At 43.6% G+C, this 27,174-nt stretch overlaps 4 protein-coding genes across 12 annotated transcripts in view; all 4 read right to left on the bottom strand.

The window, feature by feature from the left end:
* Positions 1–5,296, bottom strand: part of LOC111980322 (rho GDP-dissociation inhibitor 1) — a 21,028-nt gene extending 15,732 nt beyond the window's left edge. For 2 of the 5 annotated variants that reach the window (XM_070433732.1, XM_024011049.3), the window contains exon 1: positions 5,104–5,296. The gene's annotated coding sequence lies outside the window, so the exon portion shown is untranslated. Of the gene's footprint in view, positions 1–5,098 lie in introns of all 5 variants that reach the window. The other 3 variants (XM_024011047.3, XM_024011048.3, XM_024011046.3) reach the window with 3 other exon arrangements.
* Positions 5,297–6,291: 995 nt separating this feature from the next.
* LOC112081341 (THO complex subunit 4) lies at positions 6,292–9,716 on the bottom strand. Its single transcript, XM_024147762.2, has 6 exons — positions 9,344–9,716; positions 7,756–7,902; positions 7,483–7,630; positions 7,027–7,093; positions 6,761–6,935; positions 6,292–6,596 (listed from the first exon to the last, which is right to left on the bottom strand). Exons 1-6 carry the CDS (start codon positions 9,587–9,589, stop codon positions 6,582–6,584), a joined length of 798 nt encoding a protein of 265 aa, XP_024003530.1. The 5' UTR covers positions 9,590–9,716; the 3' UTR covers positions 6,292–6,581.
* A 4,038-nt stretch (positions 9,717–13,754) lies between these two features.
* Positions 13,755–17,347, bottom strand: LOC111981453 (mapk-regulated corepressor-interacting protein 1). Of its 5 annotated transcripts, none has more exons than XM_070433733.1 (6): positions 17,231–17,332; positions 16,015–16,130; positions 15,272–15,363; positions 14,959–15,077; positions 14,652–14,756; positions 13,755–14,559 (listed from the first exon to the last, which is right to left on the bottom strand). In XM_070433733.1, the coding sequence occupies exons 3-6, from the start codon at positions 15,274–15,276 to the stop codon at positions 14,495–14,497; spliced, it is 294 nt and encodes a 97-aa protein (XP_070289834.1). In that variant the 5' UTR covers positions 15,277–15,363; positions 16,015–16,130; positions 17,231–17,332; the 3' UTR covers positions 13,755–14,494. The 5 variants fall into 5 exon arrangements, with proteins under 5 accessions (XP_070289834.1, XP_070289835.1, XP_024003561.1 ...); XM_070433734.1 differs by having other exon boundaries at positions 17,251–17,310; XM_024147793.2 differs by lacking the exon at positions 16,015–16,130 and having other exon boundaries at positions 17,251–17,347.
* A 6,095-nt stretch (positions 17,348–23,442) lies between these two features.
* Positions 23,443–26,331, bottom strand: LOC112081364 (protein phosphatase 1 regulatory subunit 12B-like). The gene is made up of 3 exons (XM_024147815.2): positions 25,417–26,331; positions 24,889–25,039; positions 23,443–24,600 (listed from the first exon to the last, which is right to left on the bottom strand). Exons 1-3 carry the CDS (start codon positions 25,949–25,951, stop codon positions 24,480–24,482), a joined length of 807 nt encoding a protein of 268 aa, XP_024003583.1. The 5' UTR covers positions 25,952–26,331; the 3' UTR covers positions 23,443–24,479.
* Between the last annotated feature and the right edge of the window lie 843 nt (positions 26,332–27,174).

A 27,174-nucleotide genomic window follows, 5' to 3' on the forward strand; every position in this document is an offset into this window, starting at 1 on the left:
AATAATGAAACATGTTCAATTTGGTTTAAATAATGCAAAAACAAAGTGTTGGAGAAGAAAGTAAAAGTGCAATATGTGCCATGTAAGAAACCTGACGTTTAAGTTCCTTGCTCAGAACATGAACATATGAAAGCTGGTGGTTCCTTTTAACATGAGTCTTCAATATTCCCAGGTAAGAAGTTTTAGGTTGTAGTTATTATAGGAATTATAGGACTATTTCTCTCTATACCATTTGTATTTCATTAACCTTTGACTATTGGATGATCTTATAGGCACTTTAGTATTGCCAGTGTAACAGTATAGCTTCCGTCCCTCTCCTCGCTCCTACCTGGGCTCGAACCAGGAACACATCGACAACTGCCACCCTCGAAGCAGCGTTACCCATGCAGAGCAAGGGGAACAACCACTCCAAGTCTCAGAGCGAGTGACGTTTGAAACGCTATTAGAGCGCACCCCACTAACTAGCTAGCCATTTCACATCGGTTACACCAGCCTAATCTCGGGAGTTGATAGGCTCGAAGTCATAAACAGCGCAATGCTTGAAGCACAACGAAGAGCTGCTGGCAAAACGCACAAAAGTGCTGTTTGAATGAATGCTTACGAGCCTGCTACTGCCTACTACCGCTCAGTCAGACTGCTCTATCAAATCATAGACTTAGTTATAACATAATAACACACAGAAATACGAGCCTTAGGTCATTAATATGGTCGAATCCGGAAACTATCATCTCGAAAACAAGACGTTTATTCTTTCAGTGAAATACGGAATCGTTCCGTATTTTATCTAACGGGTGGCATCCATAAGTCTAAATATTCCTGTTACATTGCACAACCTTCAATGTTATTTCATAATTATGTAAAATTCAGGCAAATTAGGCGGCCCAAAATGTTGCATATACACTGACTCTGCGTGCAATGAACGCAAGAGAAGTGACACAATTTCACCTGGTTAATATTGCCTGCTAACCTGGATTTCTTTTAGCTAAATATGCAGGTTTAAAAATATATACTTCTGTGTATTGATTTTAAGAAAGGCAATGGTGTTTATGCTTAGGTACACATTGGAGCAACGATACGCACCGCATCAATTATTTGCTACGCAGGACACGCTAGATAAACGAGTAATATCATCAACCCTGTGTAGTTAACTAGTGATTATGATTGATTGATTGTTTTTTATAAGTTTAATGCTAGCTAGCAACTTACCTTGGCTTACTGCATTCGCGTAACAGGCAGGCTCCTTGTGGAGTGCAATGTAAATCAGGTGGTTAGAGCGTTGGACTAGTTAACWAAGGTTGCAAGATTGAATCCCCCAAGCTGACAAGGTAAAAATCTGTCGTTCTGCCCCTGAATGAGGCAGTTAACCCACCGTTCCTAGGCCATCATTGAAAATAAGAATGTGTTCTTAACTGACTTGCCTAGTTAAATAAAGATTAAATAAAAAGGTGTAAAAAATATATATAATCATTTTTACAAATCGGCCAAATCGGTGTCCAAAAATACCGATTTCCGATTGTTATGAAAACTTGAAATCGGCCCTAATTAAATCGGCCATTCCGATTAATCGGTCGACCTCTAGTACCAACTTCAGATTTGGAAAGCAGCCTGGATACTCTTTTTACTCTGACTCCTAATGTCACACACAAAACATCTATGGCTAGTTTGATCCTCTCTGTTCTGTCTCCCTCCCTGTCATAGACCTAGCTTTGAGAGTGAACTTCAGCATTTCTCCCTTTCCTCCCCACAGGACGCCCCGTTTCATGTGTCCTTGTGATGTAGCTTTGTGATGCCCTTCTAGACGTATGTGCCATTCACCAGAGTGCTTGACTTCCTTGTGCTCTGCAGCACTTTTGTCAACTGTGATTGTATGTTTCCTTCATGTTCTGCCGACAACATGACTCACATCCGCCAGTTAGAAAAGAGAACTGTGTTTAACCACATCATGTTGGACTGCACTTAAACACACATAGTAATGCAAAAGGCTTCTAAATGATCCCCTTGACTTCTTTGCCTTTCTCCACCTGACGTAAACCCCATTGCAGTCTTGATTTGTTAGCAGGTATTCAGGTAAGCAACGTTGGCTTGATGTAATGTCAACAGACACARGCTGGGCTGCTGCACAAAGCAGAGGATGCAGCACTAAATGCAGAACAGTGCCTTCAGGAAGGAGGATTGTGCCTGGCAYAGCTGATGCAATGCAGGAGGCACTCATTTCCACAGAGTGAGACATGAATAAACAGAGCAGAGAGGAGTCAAAATTGAGGAAGTGTCAGACGAAAGAGAAAAATATATTCTACCTCAAGGGGGAAAACTAGAACAAATCCGGTCTGAGAAATCACTCTGTATAGACCCAGCAGGAAGCTGAGAGTGAACGGGAGTGCCAAGGTGCCAGCTGAAAGGTTAGGGCTCTCTCCCTGCACGGTGGGGGGGCTTAGCGAGTAACAACACATGCCCAGATTATGTCTGCCTCCCTTGGTAACAACAAGGCAACAGCATCCACTATGGACAGTAGTAAGCCTACTGTTGTATGGTGGCTCCATTCAGTTGGGCTTTTTAATGTGGTGTCATTGACAGAGCAATGACCTGATGATGGGTGGTAAACTTGATGYSACTAMTCATGTGGTCTGAGGAACAMCTCAACATCTGCAACAAGAAACYAAAWAGTATGCACAGTGTAARGTTTGCCCTCTGGTGGATGATAGCAATGACTAAATAAGGACATATCCAGCATGAAGGGAAGCCATTTCCTTTTGAATGAGGTGTATGTGAAGGCTGATATCCCCTYGGGGACATTTYGGGGTTGTGTGGTCTGTTGTTCGGTCTAAGCCACAGRACAATGAGGAGGAACAGCAGAAGAGAAGAGCTAATCTTTAACACTGKTGTATGTGTGGAGATGCTGGCCAGTGTCCTCGTTTCTAGTCCCTTGCGAGTTACAGCAAAAACYGAAGGGACTGACGTGCCACTTAAAGGCAGAAAGAGGACAGATAGCCAACTGGCTCTGAGAGAAAAGGGGTCACCATCAGGCCTGGTTCTTGTCATGACAGGCTATAGGAGGGGGTGGAATGTGTGGGAGGCGTCATTAAATGACTCCATAGTGGCGAGTTGTCTTTATGTACACTGTGTGCTACATATTGTAGGCCATCAGATGGTGCTGTGCTCAGCCCTGAATTTAATCTCCTTTGGTTTGCTACAATTTCCCCAGCCAGATCCCCTCCCTTAATGCAGAGTGACAGGGAAGTAGAGGACAAGGAGAAGAAGGCGTATGATGACCCACAGCCATGTATGCCTATCCTGTAATGAGGTTAGAAATCAGCTAGGAGAGAGATGGAAGCTTGCTCACTTTTAAGAAGAAAAATGCTGTGTATCTTTATCAAAAATAAGGTTAAGATTGGTTCCTGGAATCATGTGGAGTATAGTCCAAGGCATTTGGTTGTCGAATGAGAGTTAACTTACATCAATCCAGAGGCTGGAAAATTCTCAAAAGTCCTATTAAATAACATAGCATAAAACATGAAACCAATTATTGTTGAAAGGCGTGTACTGAAAAAACATCACATCAGAGATTTCAAATCTCTAGTCCTACTCAAAACAAAAAAAAGCCTGTAGAAAAACAGCATTCTGGATGAGAAAGCAATGTAGTTGCAGTGGTGAGCTGCCATTGATTGGATGTGGTAAAGGGACAGATGCCCAAAGTATCCCATGGATCAATCACCCCCCCCCCCCTCCCCTCTCCTCCCTCTCTCCATTGCCACCAATGACAGGGAAATACCAAGATGTCACATGAACTGAATAACAAGACTAGTGAAGCCCTAAGGCTGAAATATGAAGAATGCTATTTGGCTTGAAGTGTACATCAATTAAGTCAACATTACATGCCCTGGACTCTGGAAGAATATATATATTGTAGAGTTATGTTTTATTCCTGTTGCATAGAACATTGTAAGCTTGATTGAGTTAACATAACAAGGCTAGGGGACCTTTGAGCTGCTGAACATCCAGCAGATTGCTATAGTGTTCTTATGTAGGTCGAGAAGAGCAACAATTTGAGCAGCCTGGCTGTTGAAATTTTATGATTGTTTGCTTTACCTTACAGATACTATAAATCGTTTTACTTACAGTGAGTGAATACCCGTAAATGGATAATACTAAGAGGAAGGGTTAAGTTTGGTGAAGACCTAAGACTCGCCCTGGCCTACTCTCCAACAGAAGAACTAGAACTCTACCGCGCCATATTGTCTGAAACAGGAAGGAAAAGCACCTCGTAGTTTTGCAAGCATGTCACCGCCAGTTTATCGGCGGTTACTGGCCTAATGATCTCAAAAAGATGCACACGCTTTTGTATGCAATAAAAACGTCCTAAGAGATAGGCTAGACTTGGGTTAAAAGTGCGCATTATTTTAGTGTGCCAGTCAGTTGTGTCCGCTGAATCCGTCATCAAATCCGAACTTCACTAGGCCTATTTTAAATACACATCTGTATCAAACTCACTTTCAGAGAGGGTATATAAATAATATTTGTAGCAATTTACAGGATTCGCTCATTCCCTTCAATCAAGTTCAAGAAAAACATGTTCGATGATTATTCACCGCGGGAAATGAATTTGCATTCCAGGAAGTGTCAACTGCTCACAGAACGTGAGCAACTTTCATGAGATGAAAAGTTAGCCTATACATACCCATTCATTGGGTCTGATCAAACAAGTAACTTTTCTCTTGAATAGTGTTGTTTTGAAATTCATTTAATGACTTGGTTAGTCAACAGGATCTAATCACAGATCAATTAAGTGGATATTCACAATGATAGCCTACCTCCATGGAAATATATTATTTATCACTGTATAATTAAACTGGCAGCAACCACAGAGCAAACATTAGTGACAACAATTCCTGGTCTGCGTCACAATTAAGATGAGTAATCTACGCTAGTCGAATTAAGATAGACATCATGAAGTTGCTAGTTAGCATGTAACAAGTTGCACGAGCAACCAGAGCTGGCGACTTTGTACTACCAAACATGGACGTACAAATGAGCCATCAGCGTTTTAGCTTAAATGTATAGAAAAATGTTTGAAAAGTTAAAAAAATATATTTTCTCGGACCTTACCGTTATGCTGCTGCTGCTACACTGGAATACGCGTCACTGAATGGCGAGGGAGCAGCTCAAATCAAACGCACAGCACGCTTCCGGGAATATTGACTCACACTACAAAGGCTGTCCGAACGTAGGCGGGCGCTCAGCAACAAGCCTGGTGTAAAGTGCACTAGTCAGGTAAATGCTCGTTATTATAAACTCGCGAATGTATTTCTAGACTAGAATACACGTATAGTAAATAAGCGCAATTACCTTAAAACAGTATGAAAATTCGCAGCCAATCACGTCATTTGAGAGCCCAGACGGGACAGGAATGGCCTTATGAAGTACACGGAGTAAAAACAGACCATGTTTTTAAACATCAGTAATGGACCGACTGCAAAATTGACAAAGTAGCCAAGCAAAGCAATGTTTACACTCAATGGACTATGCGGCCATCTAGTGGTTTAGCCTAGGTAATGCAGTCACTCTTATACATCCTTTGGATCTGGGCGACATGCAGCAGCTTGCAAATCAAATGGGTCGCAGTGGCGTTAAATTTGGTCGAATTCTAGCAAAACGACAGGATCGTTTACGTCGCCAAATATGACATGTTTTTTTTAGACATTTTCCCATATCCTAGTGCACCATTGGGTGCAGTGTACTTCAGCTAAGATGTGCATGGCAACCTCAGTACTTTCAGTGTCTGGCTGTTACAAAATGTTTGGAACCAGGAAGACATTTGGCACTGCAAAACTCTATTTGGCATAGGCCCTTAAAGCCATAAGAACGCCAAATAGCTAACAAGATGGCTACACTGACCATCTTCATTGCCCCTTATTTTTGCTCCATGCACACTACTTCCTCACACTGACCTGACACGCACATCTGCTGCTGTTTATCATATACCCTGATGCATAATCACCTTAACTCTACACATCTACCCCTAATATCCCGTTACCTACACATTGTAAATATGGTATTGGCACTAACCCTGTAGAAAGCGTACCTTTGTGTTCTTATATCTTCGTTGTACTTTATAGTACTACCGATATTGATCACTGCATTGTTGCGAACGAGCAATCAAGTTGCATTTTAATTGTCACATGCTTTGTAAACAGGTGTAGACTGAAACCCTTACTTGCAGGCCTCCCAACAATGCAAGGGATTTTGCTGTACTTGTGCACGTAACAATAAAAACAAAACACAAAGCAGACAGAGTATGGTTCATATGTACTGCAGGGTTTATTACAATGATCTACGGGAAAGGAATCAGAGCAACAGGGAAAGCCCCACCCACCCCTTTAAACAGTCAAAAACCAATATTTTTTTCCAAAAAACAAAAATTGGTAAAAAACACATCGCCGCATTTAAAAGGATTGATACAAATTTAAATCACATCAGAAGAGATCCAAGTGTAAAATGTCCTGCATCTTCAACGCTGTAACAACTGCGACTGTCCTCATGTTCAGCCTGGAGTGTAATGCAGCCTGGCGGATTCACCTAGGCTCTTAGCTGGTTTCCATCTGGGGTGGGTGGAGGAAACACATCAGATAAGACGCATGCTACCATAGTAGGCCTGTCCCATCATTAATTTTCAACGCTATATACATGGGGGACAATTTGTTTGTTTTTTTAAACTCCCTACAACACTTCATAACCCCTTTCTCATTTTCAAACTGAGACTCACCCTGGCATTGTAGGCATCTAGCTGGGCATCCAGCTCTTCAGCAGAAAGTGGCTTAGTGCTTCCCCCGCGGCCACCTCGGCCCCTGCCTCCTCCACGACCTGCTCCACGTCCTCTCTGCATCCCTCTAAACCCACCGCCACGACCCCTGTTCATGCCACCACCACCTCGGTTCATACTGTAGAACATCTGAACATTAGCACTTTCCATTCATGATACTTATCATTGGCTCAGGTTGTTTTGGAAAACAGTTCAATCTTAACACTTACCCCTGCATGGGTGGTCGTCTTTGTGTGTCGATCTGTGATGTGACGAGTTGTATGTTCATGGGACGCCCTGCAAGAGAAAGTATTCAGGTTATCACCAGGAAGAGTAGTGTGCTGAAGACATCCGTATGGCGCTGTAGTTCTTTGCATCAGTGTCGACTCCAGCGGTGTGGTTATTTGTTTAAATTGTTCTTTAAAAGCCATGAGTTGGCTTTGATGAGTTAAACCTCAATTTTCTGAAAGAACTAGCAAAACAGGCTAACTACCTGGCCTGTACATGGATGGCAACCACCTGAGCACCCATTTTGAAAGTTTCAACCTTCAGCAACTTGAAAGTTGGATGAATATACAGTGTCAGCATGGTGAAAGACACCTCAGCAGCACAAAACAGTTAAATGTTTCAGCAAGGTACAAATGACAATATTTGTGGCAACTGTCAAAGCCAATTGAGAAACCTACCATCAAGTGGTACACCGTTGTACTGTTTCATAGCTTTTAGAGCATCTGCCTTCCTCTCAAAGTGTACATCTGCAGTGCCTAAGCTCCTGCCCGACCGGTCATAGTGAACAGCTGCCTTCTTCAGTGTACCAAACTCCGCAAAGAGCTCCTGCAGTGAGAGAAACCATGTATTGTGATTGTAAGTGATTTCAAGTGCCATTTTGGAAATGCTAAGCCAAGGCAAATAAGTAATTTCTAAAGAGTCAACCAAGTCAAAAAGAAAATAAGATGTACCTGAATATCTGCGTCTGAAACGCCAAAGTCGAGATTGGAGACAAGAAGCTTCCCTCCGGTTTCCACACCAGCTCCACCCCCAACACTGGCATTGAAGCCATGATTGCCGTACATGTCGTGTTGCCATTTATCAGGAAGCTGCTTGGGCTGCAACAGATGAAAGAGAACGAACCTGCTGACTTCAGGCTCCCCTGTCTCTGCCAATCACAGAGTCCAGTCCACACAGCTGGGTAGGTGCTGGGGAGACCAGGGACTACACAGCCAACAGGGCCAGGTGGTTGGCACACTGCTACCCCATGGAGATTACCAGCATTCCCCACCCAGTGCCCAACCCATTACTACAAGCAAGTAAACCAGTGCAAAAACAGGACACCTGGCAACATATAAATTCTAGACACTAGACCAAGTTAACAGGCCATAAAGCATTTAGCTAAAACTGATGGGCCATAATAGTAAAAAATGAAACATTTCCCATAATAGAATGAAGAAATGTATGCATTGACGTCTGTTGAGGCTATTTTGATCAACATTTAGCAGTAAACAAGTCATTAATAACAGTACACATTTACTCGCTACCATCTGCACTCCGCTCCCACCCCCTTGTTGGCTAACAATGTCGCCCACTGTTCTCTTGCCATCTGCTCCTCCACCAAAGGCTCTCCAGGCGGCCATCCCCAGCGAGAGTAGTATGCTGAAGAAAGTCATCCATCCGTATGGCGCTGCATCAGTGTCGACTCCAGCTGTGTGGTTATTTGCTTAAATTGTTCTTTAAAAGCCATGAGTTAGCTTTGATGAGTTAAGTGTCCATTTTCTGAAAGAGACAACTAGCAAAATAAAGTAGGCCAACTACCTGGCCTGAACATGGATGGCAACCATCTGAGCGTCCATTTTGAAACCACGCCATTTTGATTGAGTTGTAACATTACTAGAAATGTAGAGATAAAAATATGTACGTAATAATAAGAGGGGAAAAGTCCACTGCTCCATCCATAAATGACACCATTCTGTGTTGATATGGTGCTGCTCAAAGGGGATTGTGTTAACCCGCCAGCCACTCCCAAACAAAAGGATAGGAGTGCAGGATGAAACTCTCCAAAAGTCGCCTCTGCTACAAAAATCATCCAAATGCAACGATATTCTTCGATGCAGTGCCGTTCGGTGGTCCAACAAGTGACTTTCTGGGACGAAAGCTACTGCGACGGACCATGAAATAAATATTTCATTGATTGAAGATGCTGAATTCAAAATGGCGCCGTCTGGGCCTTGTAGGTTAGCAGCTATTCCAGAGTTAGCAACTAGCTAACCCGCTCCAAAAGCTTATTCTCAAAAAGTGGTAACAGACATGGGTTTGGGTGGACAAGGACACTTTACGTGCATTATTTCCATATCAACCGCAATTTAAAGGGTTTCCCTTCGTTAATTCGAAAGAAATTCGATTAGCTAGATAAGTGCCTCTCGACTAGCAAGCTAGCCATTGATTGCATTGGGAGCAACTAGCAAGCCTGAAGATTAGAGGACGTCGCGCAGGCATTTTCAGGTTACGAGGCGTTTTCCTTTTTCTCAGCCCATTCCTTTAAATTTGTCATACCCTGCTGTATGGCGTAGGTCTTGCTCTGCCACGGCTCAGGTTCGGTCGGTTCCTCATGGGGCCCGATCCTCCACCTCGGCCCCCAAAGCCTCCACCAACTGCTCCACGGCCAACACCACCACCTCGGCCCCCGCCAGAGCCTCCCCGGCCACGGCCTCTTCCACCACCACGGCCTCCTGCGCCCCCTCTCTGCTGCCTGTTCTGCTTGATGATGTCGTCTAGAGACATATCCATCTTATCGGCCATTATGAAGTTTCAATTACGCTAAGAAGAACTGTTAGCGAACTAAAAACTAGCCTGACTGATCCCTGCCTTAAATAAAAACCTTGGTTATATCCCTGCGGTACTCTTCAGCTGCGTGAGAAAAAAAACCGCTAAAATGGAGCGCAAGCTGTCTTTATAGCCACGAGCCCTCGTTACGTGAGGACGGATGACGCTGTCTGTGTCCGCTTGTTGTGCGCCGCCCCTTCCACAGTTTTACTCAGGTTATGCTGTCAAATCAAGAAGGGACCATTTGAAATTGATCCCTTGAGTCATATCACTACAAAGACCTGTGCTGCTATTATCAGTGCAGCAGCGCAATGGTCTAGAATTTACTGTAGTGCTGGTTATACAAAAATAGATAGATCTGACATATTCCTTGATAGTTGGTGCAATTCAGCTTGGCCCCTCAGCCATCCGAGACACGGCCTGGTCACCCCTCTACCATCTAGAAAGCCGAGACAGTACAGGTGCATCAAAGCCGGGACCGAGAGACTTTAAAACAGCTCCAATCCATCAGACTGTTTAATAGTCAACCCCTAGCCGGCTTCCCCCCAGTACACTGCCCTGAACTTAGGGCACTTTTACTAGCCAGCTACCTTAGAGACTGCTGCCCTATGTACATTGTCATTGAACACTGGCCACTTTAATAACGTTTACCCACTTCATATGTATATACTGTATTCTAGTCCAGAATCATCCTATAACTACCGCTGTACACACTGTTCCTGTTCATACAGTATACTAGCCATACTGTCTATACACACCATTATATTACACAATAAGGCACGGGGGTGTGCCACAAACCTCTGAGGTACCTTATTGCTATTATAAACTGGTTACCAACTTAATTGGAGTAGTAAAAGTAAATGTTTTGTCATACCTATGGTATATAAGGTCTGATATACCATGGCTATCAGCCAATCGGCATTCAGGGCTCGAACCACCAAGTTTATAATTGCCATTATAAACTGATTACCAACATAATTAGAGCAGTAAAAATACATGTTTTTCATACCCGTGGTATATAAGGTCTGATATACCACGGCTGTCAGCCAATCAGTATTCAGGGCTCGAACATCCCAGTTTATAAATATATGTATATATAAATATATATATCCTAGACTCTGACATTGCTCGTTGTAATATTTCTTAATTTCATTATTTTTAGGATTGGTGTGTATTGTTAGGTATACTGCAATGTTGAAACTAGAAACATAAGCATTTAGCTGCACTTATTATTTTATTTATTTAACCTTTACTTTACCAGCATGCGATAACATCTGCAAAATGTGTACGCGACCAATAACATTTTATTTGATATGATTCCTGAGACAAAGGTGTAAATAAATGTGTTGTGTTAATACCATGGCCTACACCAACTGTATCCACATGTGAACTTTGTCAACACAGATGCATCAACACTTATATTTGAGTGCAGATTCACATAGCCCACAATATCGTTAAAATACACTGCTCAAAAAAATAAAGGGAACACTAAAATAACACATCCTAGATCTGAATGAATGAAATATTCTTATTAAATACTTTTTTCTTTACATAGTTGAATGTGCTGACAACAAAATCACACAAAAATGATCAATGGAAATCAAATTTATCAACCCATGGAGGTCTGGATTTGGAGTCACACTCAAAATTAAAGTGGAAAACCACACTACAGGCTGATCCAACTTTGATGTAATGTCTTTAATAACAAGTCAAAATGAGGCTCTAGTAGTGTGTGTGGCCTCCACGTGCCTGTTATTGCCCTCCCACAACGCCTGGGCAGCTCCTGATGAGGTGGCGGATGGGTCTCCTGGGGGATCTCTCCCAGACCTGGACTAAAGCATTCCGCCAACTTCTGGACAGTCTGTGGTGCAACGTGGCGTTGGTGGATGGGAGCGAGACATGATGTCCCAGAAGTGCTCAATTGGATTCAGGTCTGGGGAACGGGCGGGCCAGTTCCATAGCATCAATGCCTTCCTCTTGCAGGAACTGCTGCAACACTTCCAGCCACATGAGGTCTAGCAATTGTCTTGCATTAGGAGGAACCAGGGCCAACCGCACAGAGCATATGGTCTCACAAGGGGTCTGAGGATCTCATCTCGGTACCTAATGGCAGTCAGGCTACCTCTGGCGAGCACATGGAGGGCTGTGCGGCCCCCCAAAGAAATGCCACCCCATACATGACTGACCCACCGCCAAACGGTCATGAAGGAGGATGTTGCAGGCGCAGAACGTTCTCCACGGTGTCTCCAGACACTGTCACGTCTGTCACATGTGCTCAGTGTGAACCTGCTTTCATCTGTGAAGAGCACAGGGCGCCAGTGGCGAATTTGCCAATCTTGGTGTTCTCTGGCAAATGCCAAACGTCCTGCACGTGTTGGGCTGTAAGCACAACCCCACCTGTGGACGTCGGGCCCTCATACCACCCTCATGGAGTCTGTTTCTGACCATTGAGCAGACACATGCACATTTGTGGCCTGCTGGAGGTCATTTTGCAGGGCTCTGGCAGTGCTCCACCTGCTCCTCCTTGCACAAAGGCGGAGGTAGCGGTCCTGCTACTGGGTTGTTGCCCTCCTACGGCCTCCTCCACGTCTCCTGATGTACTGGCCGTCTCCTGGTAGCGCCTCCATGCTCTGGACACTACGCTGACAGACACAGCAAACCTTTTTGCCACAGCTCGCATTGATGTGCCATCCTGGATGAGCTGCACTACCTGAGCCACTTGTGTGGGTTGTAGACTCCGTCTCATGCTACCACTAGAGTGAAAGCACCGCCAGCATTCAAAAGTGACCAAAACATCAGCCAGGAAGCATAGGAACTGAGAAGTGGTCTGTGGTCACCACCTGCAGAACCACTCCTTTATTGGGGGTGTCTTGCTAATTGCCTATAATTTCCACCTTTTGTCTATTCCATTTGCACCAACAGCATGTGAAATGTATTGTCAATCAGTGTTGCTTCCTAAGTGGACAGTTTGATTTCACAGAAGTGTGATTGACTTGGAGTTACATTGTGTTGTTTAAGTGTTCCCTTTATTTTTTTGAGCAGTGTATATCATGCCGCCATGATTGTATCTTCTTGTACTTGTTTGCACTACTAATAGGTTTACCATTATGGAGTAATTCTCTCTTTGCTAACTTTTGTGAATACTGGCTGAGCCCTGTTAGAACTACTTACAGACCATTACCGAGCACTTCATGATTCCCTCTGTGATATGAAGGAACTAGATCAGAGAAAGAAATATGGTTGACTATACATACAATGAAAATAAACYCAACATGTAAAGTGTTGGTCCCATGTTTTCCATATGCACAAAAGGCTTATTTCTCTCAAATGTTGTGCACACATTTGTTTACATCCCTGTTAGTGAGCATTTCTCCTTTGCCAAGATAATCCATCCACCTGACAGGTGTGGCATATCAAGATGCACATTAAACAGCATGGTCATTACACAGGTGCGCCTTGTGCTAGGGCCAATAAAAGGCCACTAATTTGTTACACAACGCCTCACGTTTTGAGGGAGCGTGCAATAGTCATGCTGACTGCAGGAATATCCACCAGAGCTGTTGCCAGATAATTTGATGTTAATTTCTCTACCACAAGGTGCCTCGAACATTGTTTTAGAGAATGCAGCAGTACGTCTAACCGGCCTCACAACCGCAGACCACGTGTAACCACGCCAGCCCAGGACCTCAACATCCGGCTTCTTCACCCACAGGATCGTATGAGGGGGGTGTGGAGGGGTTGCTGAGGAGTATTTGTCTGTAATAATAGCCCTTTTGTGGGTAAAAACTCAGTGGGTGGGCCTATGCCCTCCAAGGCCCACCCATGGTTGCATTCCTGCCCAGTCATGTGAAATCCATAGATTAGGGCCTAACTTATTTAAATTGACTGATTTCCTTATATGAACTGCATTCAGTAAAATCTTAGAAATTGTTGCATGTTGCAATTATATTTTTGTTCAGTAGCCTATTACACTGTTTTCAGTAACAATGCACAAACAAAACAAAGAGCATGAGACAACAATTTACCATCCTACTGTAGGTTCTGTGATGTCTGTACATACATCATTGGTGAGTATATAGGTAACACATCCAAAAAGAAAATTTAGGTCAGAACATCTATGACCAATGCATTGAGAGTGAAATATTGTAAAAGTATTTTATTCAATATTTTTTTCCAAGGCTGGGAAGTCAATGTGGAGATGTCTACTTGAAGTCCATTTTAGGGGCATGAATTTATATGAAAAATGTTGGCATTTATCCTAAACAATTTTTGGTTTCCAAAACTCGCCCGTACAATCGGATTCCATTCCAATATATCTACAATTCAACTATCTTCCAAAAAAAGAATGCCAGCCCTTCAGCATTATCCTTTGTAGATTGAAAAGAAAACAGTTTATATTTAAGACTGCAGTCCTTTAAAAAGTGTCCCATGAAGAATTTGTACACAGTCTGTACTTCGGCATTAGGATGTCAGCATATTTCATTGAAACTCTGCATCAGTCCCATTCACATAAAAAGAGTGAAAATGCTAAATTCATGGCTGTAAAACCAAGAACCMGAAGAGAGAATCCCTGGAAATCAAATGCCAGCTTTCTTGCATTCCACGTCAACCAGATGAGAGGTAGGGTAAGAAAATATCCAGCCTGGACAGAGAAAGAGAGGGGGGGGACTGGGGTGGATAAGGAACTCCAAAAATATTGTGGTTGTTAGGACATCAGCCCACTGCTGTTGAATGGGCAGGCTGTTAGTCCGGGTGGGCAGAAAGAGGACCGGCATTCTGGGCAGGAATGGCCAAAAGGTTGACTTCCTGGCTGACAGAGGAGGAGAAAGTTCTCAAGGATAATTGGTGCAGAAAAAAAGCTMTTGACTATAAAGAGAAAGACTAGGACTTCTTGGAGTCCTGTGTGTTGCYTTTCTTGAGGTCACTCAGGTCAACTGGTGTGAAAGCTGCAAGAAAGGATAAAAATAACGTTACTGTCTTTGACAAATCTAGTAAATAGCCTGTTTAAATGACAAACATACTCCATCAAGTCACTTACAATTTAAGTTGGGATTTGGGTTCTTTTCCACATACTCCTGTGGTCCACGGTCTTTGCGTTCACTGCTCTGTGGTGACCGGATGTCTCTGAGCACACATTGCCAGGCTGTAAAGAAGCATACACATGCCAGCTTTCAACCATCTCCTTACATACCACATTCCATCCAAATGGCTCATCTGAGCTCAGTGGTACAGGGGCTCTGTAAGGAGCTTTTTACAGTGGATGATGTTGATTGCCAACATATAAGCCTACTCAGGTGAGAGACAGTAAGGGCTAGTAAGATATCGGTCTTCTGAGGCAGACTCACTGTCATGGATGAAGCGCACATTCTCCTCATGCGCTGGAGTGAAGAGCTCCCCACTGTTCGTAGGAGACCGAGGACTGGAAGTCCGCTTGTAGTTGTTCACCATCCTGGGAGCAGATGAGCTATAAAGCAGCAAAGATACAAATAAAAAACAAACAGCAAAACAGCAAAAAAGAATGAAAACAGAACAGACAGGCTGGAAAACAGAACATACGTTTTTCTGGCAATTATGCAGTATACCTGATTCTACAAGATACAGCTTGATATACAGTTAGCACACAACACAACCATAACAGGTAAACAAATCTCTTCCAACCTCATTCTGTGTGCAGTCTGTCTCTTGCTCCTTTCTAAGGAATAGTTCGGGGGTTGAGAGAATATGAATCTTCTTTATCCTCTGTTGGATAGCTAGTGGTGGAAACAAGGCGTGACATGATTAATTCTAAATAAAGACACCAATCACAAACAATAGAGGAATGTTGACATTTGAAAGCTAGCTAGCTAAAACAGACTGCAAAATACAGTTACTTAACTATACAGCCAGAAAGCTACATTGGATGCAACACTATCGGCATTAGCTTGCTTATTGATGTTAGTTATGCTTCAACGTTTACATGTTTGTATCTGACACTTAACGTTACACAAGCGAGCTAGCTAACGTTAGCTAAGACAGCTAACAAGAAATTATACTAGACAACTCATATTGACCAGCGACTCGTAAAATATAAAGCACCTAGCTTGCTAACTAACGTTACCCAATATCGTATATTTTATATTGACATTTTTGTTGGTTAGAAATTAGCTTGCGGTTGAAGTTAGCTAACTAACAAGCTAACGTTAGCGAACGTTATGGTACCGAATAAGCTATCTAGCGAATGTTTGCTACACGATATCAACATCTAATATTATTAGCTAAGCCATTTAACTTTATCTAGCTGAATATATCCAGACAATAGTACAAATTAAATGTTTCCAACAGCAGTGGCATATTAATTAATAACGCTATAGCCATCTTGAAATAATCCGAAAATTACCAAGATGTAAACTATGTTTACAAACCTGTCTTTAGATCCGGCTTCCTTTCGCTTTCTTTAGTCAGCCAACAAGATGTAACTAGCGTTAGCGAGCTAGGCCTCCCGTCGGCTAAAACGGTTGCCAATGCCAACCAATCATTTCTGGGCAGGTAATTTAAAACGGAAGTCAACAAAACTTAATAGGTTAGTTGGTTGAAAATAATGTTAAAATCCCAAAAGAATGCTTCTATGAATGCCCTCTCCCCAACATTTACCCTCTCTGCTCGGGTCTTTTTGGTACTTGTTTAAATAAAACAGACCATGGACCAGCTTGCGAAGAAGTTAGAAAAAGCATTGGCTAAAAATACCTTTACCTGAGTTTATAGGCCCTAACAAAAGACACCCTGCGAATTAAAAATCATCATCATAATGCACCCTAGTTATTAAAAATATCACCAAGCCCTAGTCAGACCATTACTGTTCCAGCTGGCTTATAGGCGTTATTAGGTAGGTAATGTTAAGTGTAGCACAGATCATTTTCGACCAACTTGACGATGCTTCCTCAGTTCCCGACTTGGAAGAACGCATTTCTTCTAAATGTCCATGTCTAGTTGCTGGGGGGGGGGTTCGTTTGAATTTAGAAATTGCTCCAATATTAAATACAAACAGTGTGTACACCACCATCTTGTCTGTTTAAAATATATTCTAATCGATTGAGAAAGGTGTTGCTTTCTTCTTCTTCGTGTAGTTTTCCGGCAGACTAGAAGACACTTTGTTGCGTATTGCTGCCTTTCACAGTTTGGAAAGTGCATTGCACATTTGTTGACAATAAAAGGAAACCGCCATGTAACCCTATATTACCCCTGTAGTGGCCTACTACTCAAATCAAATCTTATTTGTCACATGCTTCGTTGACTAACAGTGAAATGCTTACTTATGTGTCCTTTTCCAACAATGAAGAGTTAACGATAACAGGTAAAAAATAGCATGGCTATATAGAGCCCCACACCATTTCCCTGTTTGACCGCTAGGTRTTATGGGWATTATGACACCTCCACTGTGGGGCTTCTAATCAGTGTTGCTATATGTAGCGAGTATTCAGACCCCTCTAGCGACACATTTTCAAAAAAGCGACTAGCGACAAATCTAGATACTTTTTCTGGTGTTATTGGAGACTCTGACGTGAAAGCACGTATCGTTCTTACTCTGCTCAACGAGCAGCGGGTGCTGCCGTGGGTCCCACCCCGTCCCAAAGCACTCACAGGCGGCCCAAAACACTCACAGGCGGCCCAGTCCTCGCGCAGCAGTCCCTCCCAGCTGCAGTCAGAGCAGGAGCTGTTCACCCCTCTGCGTCCAGACTGCAAATGAATCGCGCATGCGGGAAGCCGTCGCTGGCTGATCCCGCCCTGGCTTACATTCAGGGCAGGATGTAAATGTAACAAAATAAAATAAAAAATAAAAAAGGAAGTAAATCCGCCAGAGTGTCTCTTTTGGTTCACTTTTGCGAGTCCCAAGCCCAGATAAAGAAGGAGGGTTGGAATTGTGACATAAAAAAAACAAGAACCGACAGAATAAAGTTCATTTGTAGTTCTAAACATATTTAGAGTGTTTTTTACTCACTTTTTGTCTCTCCCACGACTTTATTCCTCTCTCCTACAGCATCCATCACAATTACATGCACATGGCCAAATATGCAAATTAGGCGATAACATAATTTAGCGACTTTTAGCCAATAGCTACTTTCCTTACTAAGGAGTTGGCAACACTGAAATGGAGTACCAGTACCTAGTAGATGTGTAAGGGTATGAGGTAGCTACAGTTGAAGTCGGATGTTTACATACACCTTACATGCTGACCAGACCGGACACGTCGCGTGCGCGAGCGTCGCAAAATAAATTTAGAAATCCATGTTATTCAATTATTGCACCCACACTGCTTGCGCACGCCAACGAGCGTTTGCGTTGCCAAGGGCTAAAATAGAAGTCATTCCTATTTCTGACACAGATCTCGCTGCAAGTTCTGCCTCTCCCATCTCCTCGTTGGTTTATAGAAGCAGGTACCCACGTGCCATCTCCTCATTGGTTATACCCACGTGGGTGATTGAAAGACGAAATGTTCTGCCAGTTGTCGTGGTAATACTATGAAAGTTTAGATGCCAATCATCAGATAAGTTAAAAGATTAAAAAGCCTGGAAGGAGGAGAGATGACTAGAAACGATTCGGTTGGCCGTTTTATGTGTGGATTAATTGTCGGAGTAGAGGAACTTGATGCATTTCAGGCAAAATAACAACTCAATGTTTATATCCCAGGACAAATTAGCTAGCAACAGCAAGCTAGCTAAATAGGACAAATTAGCTAGCAAGTGCAAGCTAACTAGCTAAACTGCCATACATGTTTAATGCTTTTCGACCTGTCCCCAAATTAATGTCATTGGTTCAGCGTTTGTTTTGATATTTTAACCTGCGTGTAGTGATCGAGTTTGGTGTAGGGGGACAACATACATTTTGCACGATAGCGTACGATGGTGCACGCGCGCAGCCGGTTTGGGTTCCGTGTTAGCCAAATACATTTAAACTCACTTTTTCACAATTCCTGACATTTAATCCTAGTAAAAATTCCCTGTCTTGGGTCAGTTAAGATCACCACTTTATTTTAAGAATGTGAAATGTCAGAATAATAGTAGAGATAAGGATTTCAGCTTTTATTTCTTTCATCACATTCCCAGTGGGTCAGAAGTTAGCATACATCAATTAGTATTTGGCTACCTGAAACAAATGTTTCAGGTAGCCTTCCACAAGCTTTCCACAATAAGTTGGGCGAATTTTGGCCAATTCCTCCTGACAGAGCTGGTATAACTGAGTCAGGTTTGTAGGCCTCCTTGCTCACGCAGCTTTTTCAGCTCTGCCCACAAATTTTCTATGGGATTGAGGTCAGGGCTTTGTGATGGCGACTCGAATACCTTGACTTTGTTGTCCTTAAGCCATTTTGCCACAACTTTGGAAGTATGCTTGGGGTCAATGTCCATTTGGAAGACCCATTTGCGACCAAGCTTTAACTTCCTGACTAATGTCTTGAGGTGTTGCTTCAATATATCCACATAATTTTCCTGCCTCATGATGCCATCGATTTTGTGAAGTGCACCAGGCCCTCCTGCAGCAAAGCACCCCCACAACATGATGCTGCCACCGCCGTGCTTCACGGTTGGGATGGTGTTCTTCCGCTTGCAAGCCTCCCCCTTTTTCCTCCAAACATAACGATGGTCATTATGGCCAAACAATTCTATTTTTGTTTCATCAGACCAGAGGACATTTCTTCAAAAAGTGCAATCTTTGTCCCCATATGCAGTTGCAAACCATAGTCTGGCTTTTTTATAGCGGTTTTGGAGCAGTGGCTTCTTCCTTGCTTAGCAGCCTTTCAGGTTATGTCGATATAGGACCAATTTTACTGTGGATATAGATACTTTTGTACCTGTTTCCTCCAGCATGTGTGTGCATGTTGTGTGTGTGTGTGTGCGTATGTAGTGTCTGTGTGTTGGGGTGTCAGTGTGAGTGTGTGTGTAAAGTCTGTGCAAGAGAGTTAGTGCAAAAAAGGATCTTTGCAGGTAGTCAAGGTAACCATTTGATTAGATATTTAGCAGCTGTTTAGAAGTCTTATGGCTTGGGGTAGAAGCTGTTCATGGTCCTGTTGGTTCCAGACTTGGTGCATTGGTACTGCTTGTCAGCTTGGGTGGCTGGAGAGTTTGAACATTTTTGGTGCCTTCATCTGACACTGCCTCATATGACAGGAAGCTCTCAGCCCCAGTGATGTACTAGGCTGTACGCACTACCTTCTGTGAAGCCTTGCGGTCGGATGCCAAGCAATTGTCATACCAAGCGTTGATGCAGCCAGTCAAGATGATCTCGATGGTGCAGCTGTCAAACTTTTTAAAGATCTGAGGGCCCATGCAAAATATTTTCAGCCTCCTGAAAGGGAAGAGGTGTTGTCTTGCCCTCTTCATGACTGTGTTGGTGTATTTGGACCATGATAGATCTTTAGTGTTCTGGACACCGAGGAACTTGAAGCTCTCAATCCGCTCCACTACAGCCCCATCGATGTGAATGGGGGCGTGCTCGGCCCTCCGTTTCTTGTAGTCCACGATCATCTCCTTTTTCTTACTGACGTTGAGGGAGAGGTTCTTGTCCTGCCAGGTCCCTTACCTCCTCCCTATAGGCTCCCTATCATCATCGTCGGTGATCAGGCCTACCACCGTCGTGTCATCTGCAGTCATGGATGAACAGGGAGTACAGGAAGGGACTAAGCATGCACCCCTGAGGGGCCCCCGTGTTGAGGGTCAGCGTGGCGGATGTGTTGTTGCCTACCCTCACCATCTGGGGACGGCCTGTCAGGAAGTCCAGGATTCAGTTGCAGAGGGAGGTGTTCAGTCCCAGGGACGTTAGCTTAGTGATGAGCTTCAAGGGCTCTATGGTGTTGAACGCTGAGCTGTAGTCAATAAACAGCATTCTCACATTGGTGTTCCTTTTGTCCAAGTGGGAAAGGGCAGTGTGGAGTGCAATAGAATTGCATCATCTATGGATCTGTTGGGGCAGTATGCGAAATGCAGTGGGTGCACGGTTTCTGGGAGGATAGTGTTGATGTGAGCTATGACCAGCCTTCCAAAGCATTTCATGGCTACAGTTGTGAGTGCTACGTGGCGATAGTAATTTAAACAGGTTATCTTGGCGTTCTTGGGCACAGGGACTACGGTGGTCTGCTTGAAACATGTAGGTATTACAGACTGGGTTAGGGAGAGGTTGAAAATGTCAGTGAAGACACTTGCCACCTGGTCAGCACATGCTCTGAGTACGCATCCTTGTAATCCGTCTGGCCCTGTGAATTTTAACCTGTTTAAAGGTCTTACTCACATCGGCTACGGAGAGCGTGATCCCACAGTCATCCGGAACAGCTGGTGGTCTCATGCATGTTTCAGTGTTGCTTGCCTCAAAGCGAGCATAGAAGATATTTAGCTCGTCGGGTAGGCTCGTGTCAATGGACAGCTCGCAGCTGGGTTTCCCTTTGTAATCTGTGATAGTTTACAAGCCCTGCCACATCTGCCGAGCATCAGAGGTGCTGTAGTAGGATTCGATCTTAGTCCTTTATTGACGCTCTGCCTGTTTGATGGTTTGTCGGAGAGCGTACGGGTTAGTGTACCACTCCTTGAAAGCGCCAGCTCTGGCCTTTAGGTCAGTGCGGATGTTGTCTGTAATCCATGGCTTCTAGTTGGGATATGTACAGTACGTACGCAAGCCCTGCCACATACGACTAGCGTCAGAGCCGGTGTAGTAGAATTCGATCTTAGTCTTTTATTGATGCTTTGCCTGTTTGATGGTTCGTCGGAGGACATCCTGGTTATTGTCCCACTCCTTGAAAGTGGCAGCTCTAGCCTTTAGCTCAGTGCATATGTTGCCTGTAATTCATGGCTTCTGGTTGGGATATGTACGTACGGTTACTGTGGAGACGACGTCGTCGATGCACTTATTAATGAAGCCATTTACCGATGTGGTAAAACACCGCAATGCCATGAATCCAATAACATATTCCAGTCAGGTGATGTAAAAAATGTTGCCCTCTAGTTGCACAGGTGACATGCTGGTAGAAATTAAGTAAAACAGATTTAAGTTTTCCTGCATTAAAATCACGGCCAGTAGGAGCGCTGCCTCTGGATGAGCCATTTCTTGTTGGCTTATGGTCCTATATAGCTCGTTGAGTACGTTCTTAGTGCCAGCATCGGTTTGTGGTAGTAAATAGAAATACTCACAGGGATCCTCTCAGGCTCCCTCACACTTTGCCCATCAACCTCTACTTTCCTTACTGTCTCAGCATATGACACTTTCTGCACTGCTCTCACCCTGGAAACTTCAATCTGTCTCACTTACACAGGACATTTCTGATCCCCAGCAACAAAGCCACCCCCACAATTGAAAGACTTCCCCAGCCCACTCCCACATGTACACTTCTCACATTTAGGAATCTCCCTCCTACATACTGCTGCAACATGACCATAAACTTGGCACCTGAAACACCATAGTGGGTTCGGAACAAAAGCTCTGTATGAAAATGTATATACCCTAGCATGACTTTATCCGGAAAACACTCTAGTCTGCGCCGTACTAAACAACGTATGTCACAAACACCGGGGACCCCCAACTTGATCCACTCAACCCCACCCCAGTTATCACTCCTGTCTGCTCCGGAGATCAAAGCAGGACATTGCTTTCGTCCCAAGACTAGAAATGCGCAACGACCTTTCCCTCTGAGCAGCAGACACACAATAAAATCAACACAAGTCCATCTCTGGATACTTTGACCGAATTGACAGAACCCCACTCCTTCACCCAGCCTGATAGCACAAACGGATCGGCCAAAAGGCATGGATCCACTTTCTCCATGAATCGTACTCCCACTGGGCCAGAGTCATCTCATGCATTTTCCTGATCATTGGGGTGAGGCTTGGAAGTCTTCACTTCACCTGACAACGCAGATTCTTTCTCCTCACTTTTGTCAGGATCAATTTCAAGTTCATTATCCGTCGACTGCTCAGGATTTTCAGGTGCGTAACATGCATTTTTCTCTCCTGTACTTGACCCAAAGGAGAAAGTACTCAGCTTGTATTTCACCGTCAGTTCAGGTTTGCACCTCGCACCCCTCTTTCTGCCTCGCTTCTTCTCGCCATCCATCCTCTTGCTCGCCCAGTCCTCCGACAAAGGTGTGTTACCGTGTTCAAAACTTCTTCTTCTTCTTCATGTGGTTTTCCAGCAGAGTAGACGCTGTGTTGTGTATTGCTGCTTTTCGCAGGTCGGAGTGCAGATTGCACATTTTGGTCACAAACAAAAAAGGGAAAAGGGAATGGGAAAATCTTAAATTGCACCACCATCTAAACCTGCACCTATACACTATCCCCAAAAACCCACCACCCCATCCGACTACTTTGACCCTAAACAAAATAAATGTTTTCTCATTGGAAGAAACGTGATGGAATTTTGTCATTAAAATTGTATGCTTGTATTATTATGTACTTGTGTAATTGCATCATTCAAGTCACGAGTGTGTCCCGAAGTCGATGGGTTTATTTGGTCCCCTCGCCACTTTTGAAGTCACACTCGGAATTTTATCAGTAACACGTAAAATTGAGGGCCCTACAAATGAGTTAGTTGGTAGGGGCGAGGGCCTGGTTTGGGATTCACTGTACGACTTGAGGGTCGTTCAAGTGAAACTTCCAAGTCAGAACTTCACACTTCAGAGATCTCTGACAGCATGTGAACGCCACACTAAGCCTAAACATAAACCTCAGGTTGATATGAAATTATGATGTGAATTAGCAGCTCGTTACCCTTTTCCTCTAGGTGATCCTTATCATAACCTATAATAGGCTATATAGATTTTTCCATCAAGGGTCAATCAGTGATATAGAAACCAATTAATTTCATAATTTCATCAATATTTATAAAAAGCACCTTTATTTAGGAAAATACTTTGTAAAAAATAAGACTTTCATTGGTGAAATTCATTAGATTAGTTGAAATGGGCAGAATACCACTTACACTTTCAGCAACACTGTTAACTATTTCAGAAAATAACAACTGCCAAGCATAATAGGAAAAATGCCAAAACAGCAGCACCAGTGCATGTATGGCATAGTAGCTATTTTCCAATGATCTCTGGCCTACCAAATGAAATGTAATTTTTTATGTGAATTGTTATTGACGCCCTCTCTCTGCTCAGCAGAGAGGATACACACAACTTTTCTCAAGCCATAAACATACAGGCTAAATGCAGAGAACAATGTCAAATACAGTTTGTACTCTATCTGTATTTTGGAAGCAGTGAGTTGAAAATAGTCTCTGCCCATATGCAGGAACTATCCTCAATGCTGCGTAGTTTTGTGGAAAATTCAAGCAATGAACAGTCAGATTTTTATAAGATTGATCACAGAATTGGGCTGGATGATCTCATTGGGTAATCAGAATGAAGACATACCCTATTGATTCATTACACAGATTAAATAACAACTGTTTACTGTGGTGTGTCACACTGTATTTTTTGGTATGTGGTGCTACATGATCTGGGAAACTGAAAGCTGCTGGTGCTATTAACAGCCTGAGATGCTGTTTGTGACAACTAAAGTGACAAGACTGGTTTGCATGTTTTTGTGGAAAAGCACCAAACAAAAATTAGCCAACTTCTTTTAAGCAAAGAATGAAAAAGATACAAAAATTAATAACCTTTACAAAGCATTGTCCAACTTSATACACAAAACCTCTCCAAAAAGCATTGTGAGTCACAATTATGCATTTAGCAAAGAATAGGCTACAAGTGCTCTGTAGCAGGAAAAGTGGCCAGGTCCCTTGTCACAGTCTTTCTCCTTCTCTCTGGCTGGGCTTTTCCATTCCAAGAAGCTAGTCTCAGGACCAGGGTACACTGTCCATCTGTCCACATCAAGCTCCTTCAGGTCCTGTTCTATAGGTGGCCAGTGAGTTACACACAGCCTGCCTCAAATAGATTTACCAGCTCCTTACAGTCTGGGTCAATGAGGTCCGCTGGCTTCTCCCCATTCTCGTTCTCTGCAAATACACTGGCACCAAGAGAGAGCAGGTAGCTAAGGAGGGACAAAATACAGTGTTGTTCAGCACAAGTCACATTCACACAAGGCATCTTCATTGTCTATATTCACACTGGCTATGAAATGCTGCATGTCTGGTTCAATCAGGTCACCGAGGTCAGTATGGTTAGCAAATCACTACCTGCCTTTTGTCAGAAGAGTTATTTCTCAGAGGCAGCAATGTTGCATGATAGATCAATTGAATGTTGTGTTTTGTGGTCTCCATACTGTAGGGAAATATTTCTGTGGACGTTTTATGAGTTTGTGTTTCATTTGTACACCAACCTGGCGATTTCGGGGAAGCCATCACTGCAGGCCATGTGCAGCGGCGTCCAGCCGTCCTCATCTCTCTGGTGGACATCAGCTCCATATCTCACTAGCAGCTTCACGCAATCCAGGTTCCCTGTGAGTACGGCCTCATGGAGTGCTGCCATACCTGTACACAGAACACCATACATGGGCACAGTCAGAAGAGGGCTCAGCTGCACTGTACATACCCTTACACTGCTTTTCTGTCATTTCAACCCCTGCTTTTAACTTCAGAAMTTTTCTGAACTTCACTATGCATTTGTCAAACAATTATTTCGAGCCTTTATTCTTTTACTGGTTTAGAATATAAATACATATTTGAGACCCTTTAACTTCTCAGTAGTTTTATATTTGTCAACACAATATCACTCCGAAAAATAAGCTGTTGTAGTTGGTGACTATATTTCCATGCAGACAGTTGTAGGTGCCTTTGCCTGCTGTGGTAACTCCTGTCAATCTCTCAACACRTTTCCTCTGTCTTTATGTATTTGTAGATTCACTCACCAGATGGGAAGAGGGTATGCAGACGTACTTTCTTCGCTCTCATAAAGCGTCCAATCTGCTCCATCTCACCATGTCGGACAAGGTCCTGGAAGATAATGTCATTGGAGAAGTGTACAGCCCGGACTGGCTTGAGTGGTAGAGGTGCAGGAGTCTGCTGTGCAGGAGTCTGCTGTGCAGGTATGTGTGCTGTGCGACATGTAGCAGCACTGTAGCGTGTTCCTTTGCTGTACGAAGGGGTGTAACTGGAACTGCTTTTGTGTGTAGGTGTGTAAAGTGATGTGGAGTAGCTTGTGGGGGTGTAGTGAGTTGAGCTGTACTTTGTTTGGGTATATGAAGTGGGTGTGTATTTGGTGGGGGTGTAGTGCGTAGGTGTGTAATTGGTGGGGGTGTAGTGCGTAGGTGTGTAATTGCTGGGGGTGTAYTGCGTAGGTGTGTAATTGGTGGGGGTGTAGTGTGTTGGTGTGTATGTCATTGGTGTGTACTGACTATATCGCGTGGTGTACGATGACACTGGTAGCTGGTAGCTATACTTCATCCCTGCAGTCAACACGGTTCTTCCTCCCCCTATGCGCTCAGCCCAGGAGGAGGGGTGGGAGAAATCCAAGAAAACTTTGCAATCCAGTCAGGGGAAACAAATTCCTTTGTCCTTTTCACGCTTATCGTCCTTGACTTTTCTCACTTCCTTCTGATCCTTGAGTTTCCAACCAGAGTAGCACGGCTACTATCTCTGCAGAGTACCAAAACTTTCCCAAAGTCAATTCTCACTGACCAAACTTCCTCTTTTTATTTATTTATTTCCTTCTGGTTCTCTGGATTTCTCCCTCGTGCCTCCTGTCTTGTTTCTCCAGTCCTTTTGTATGTCACTACAGTTTCCTCTGGCTTTGTACAGGCTGGTGGTCTGATGGAGCAGGTGGGAGAGGGTCCCTATATACACTCTGGAGGGCTATTTTGGGGCCCGTCATCCCTCATATCGAGTGACTTTAGCTTGGAACGGAGTGGTCTCTGCCAGGCCAGGCTCCTCCCACTATGCGGTCACGTGACCCCTGACACTGCCTCCACCCCTAACCCCATAGCACAAACACATTGGGGTCTTTATGGAGCTTGCCCAACATGTCTAATACCACATCACATCAAAATGTCCATGATCAACATCAGAGGAGAGGAGAGGAACAAACTGTCATTAACATTTGAGGGAAATGAAATGTTTACAGTTCAGTGTAGAAGTGTGGCCCTTGGGTACAGGTCAGGCAGCCTTTTTTGGAATTTCACAAGCGACAGCACTGACACATGGTCATGGTGGTCAACAGTGTGAGAGTCACATGTCGAGTAATGTGATTTTCAGAATTAGTTTGACATTTTGTTTTTGTTACTTTGAAGGGTTCAAGAACTCTCGCCTCAAAACAACAAAAACCTGAATACTTGAACTATTTCAACAGAGGTAATGTACGAGAATTTAGGACACGTTATTTGACATTAAGAAAATAGCAGACAAACAAGGTCTTCAAAAGTTATTTTATTTGCCATGAAAGGATAACATACTTTTTGGTTGCTTGAACAACTACTGTATCTATTCTTATTGTGACAGGTCTTGAAACTTTGGAAGGATCAATATTTTGACCGTAGCATCTCTGCTATTAGAGCAAACAGTAACCCCATCACATGGTTGACATCTGATCTACACTCACTTGCCTGGACCCATTGGACCAATAGTATCTTGCCATACAGGACGTTCAGGAACCACTGGGCCAATAGTATCCA

The sequence above is a fragment of the Salvelinus sp. IW2-2015 genome, linkage group LG20 (assembly GCF_002910315.2).
Source record: "Salvelinus sp. IW2-2015 linkage group LG20, ASM291031v2, whole genome shotgun sequence".
In the NCBI taxonomy this organism is placed as follows: Eukaryota; Metazoa; Chordata; class Actinopteri; order Salmoniformes; family Salmonidae; genus Salvelinus; species Salvelinus sp. IW2-2015.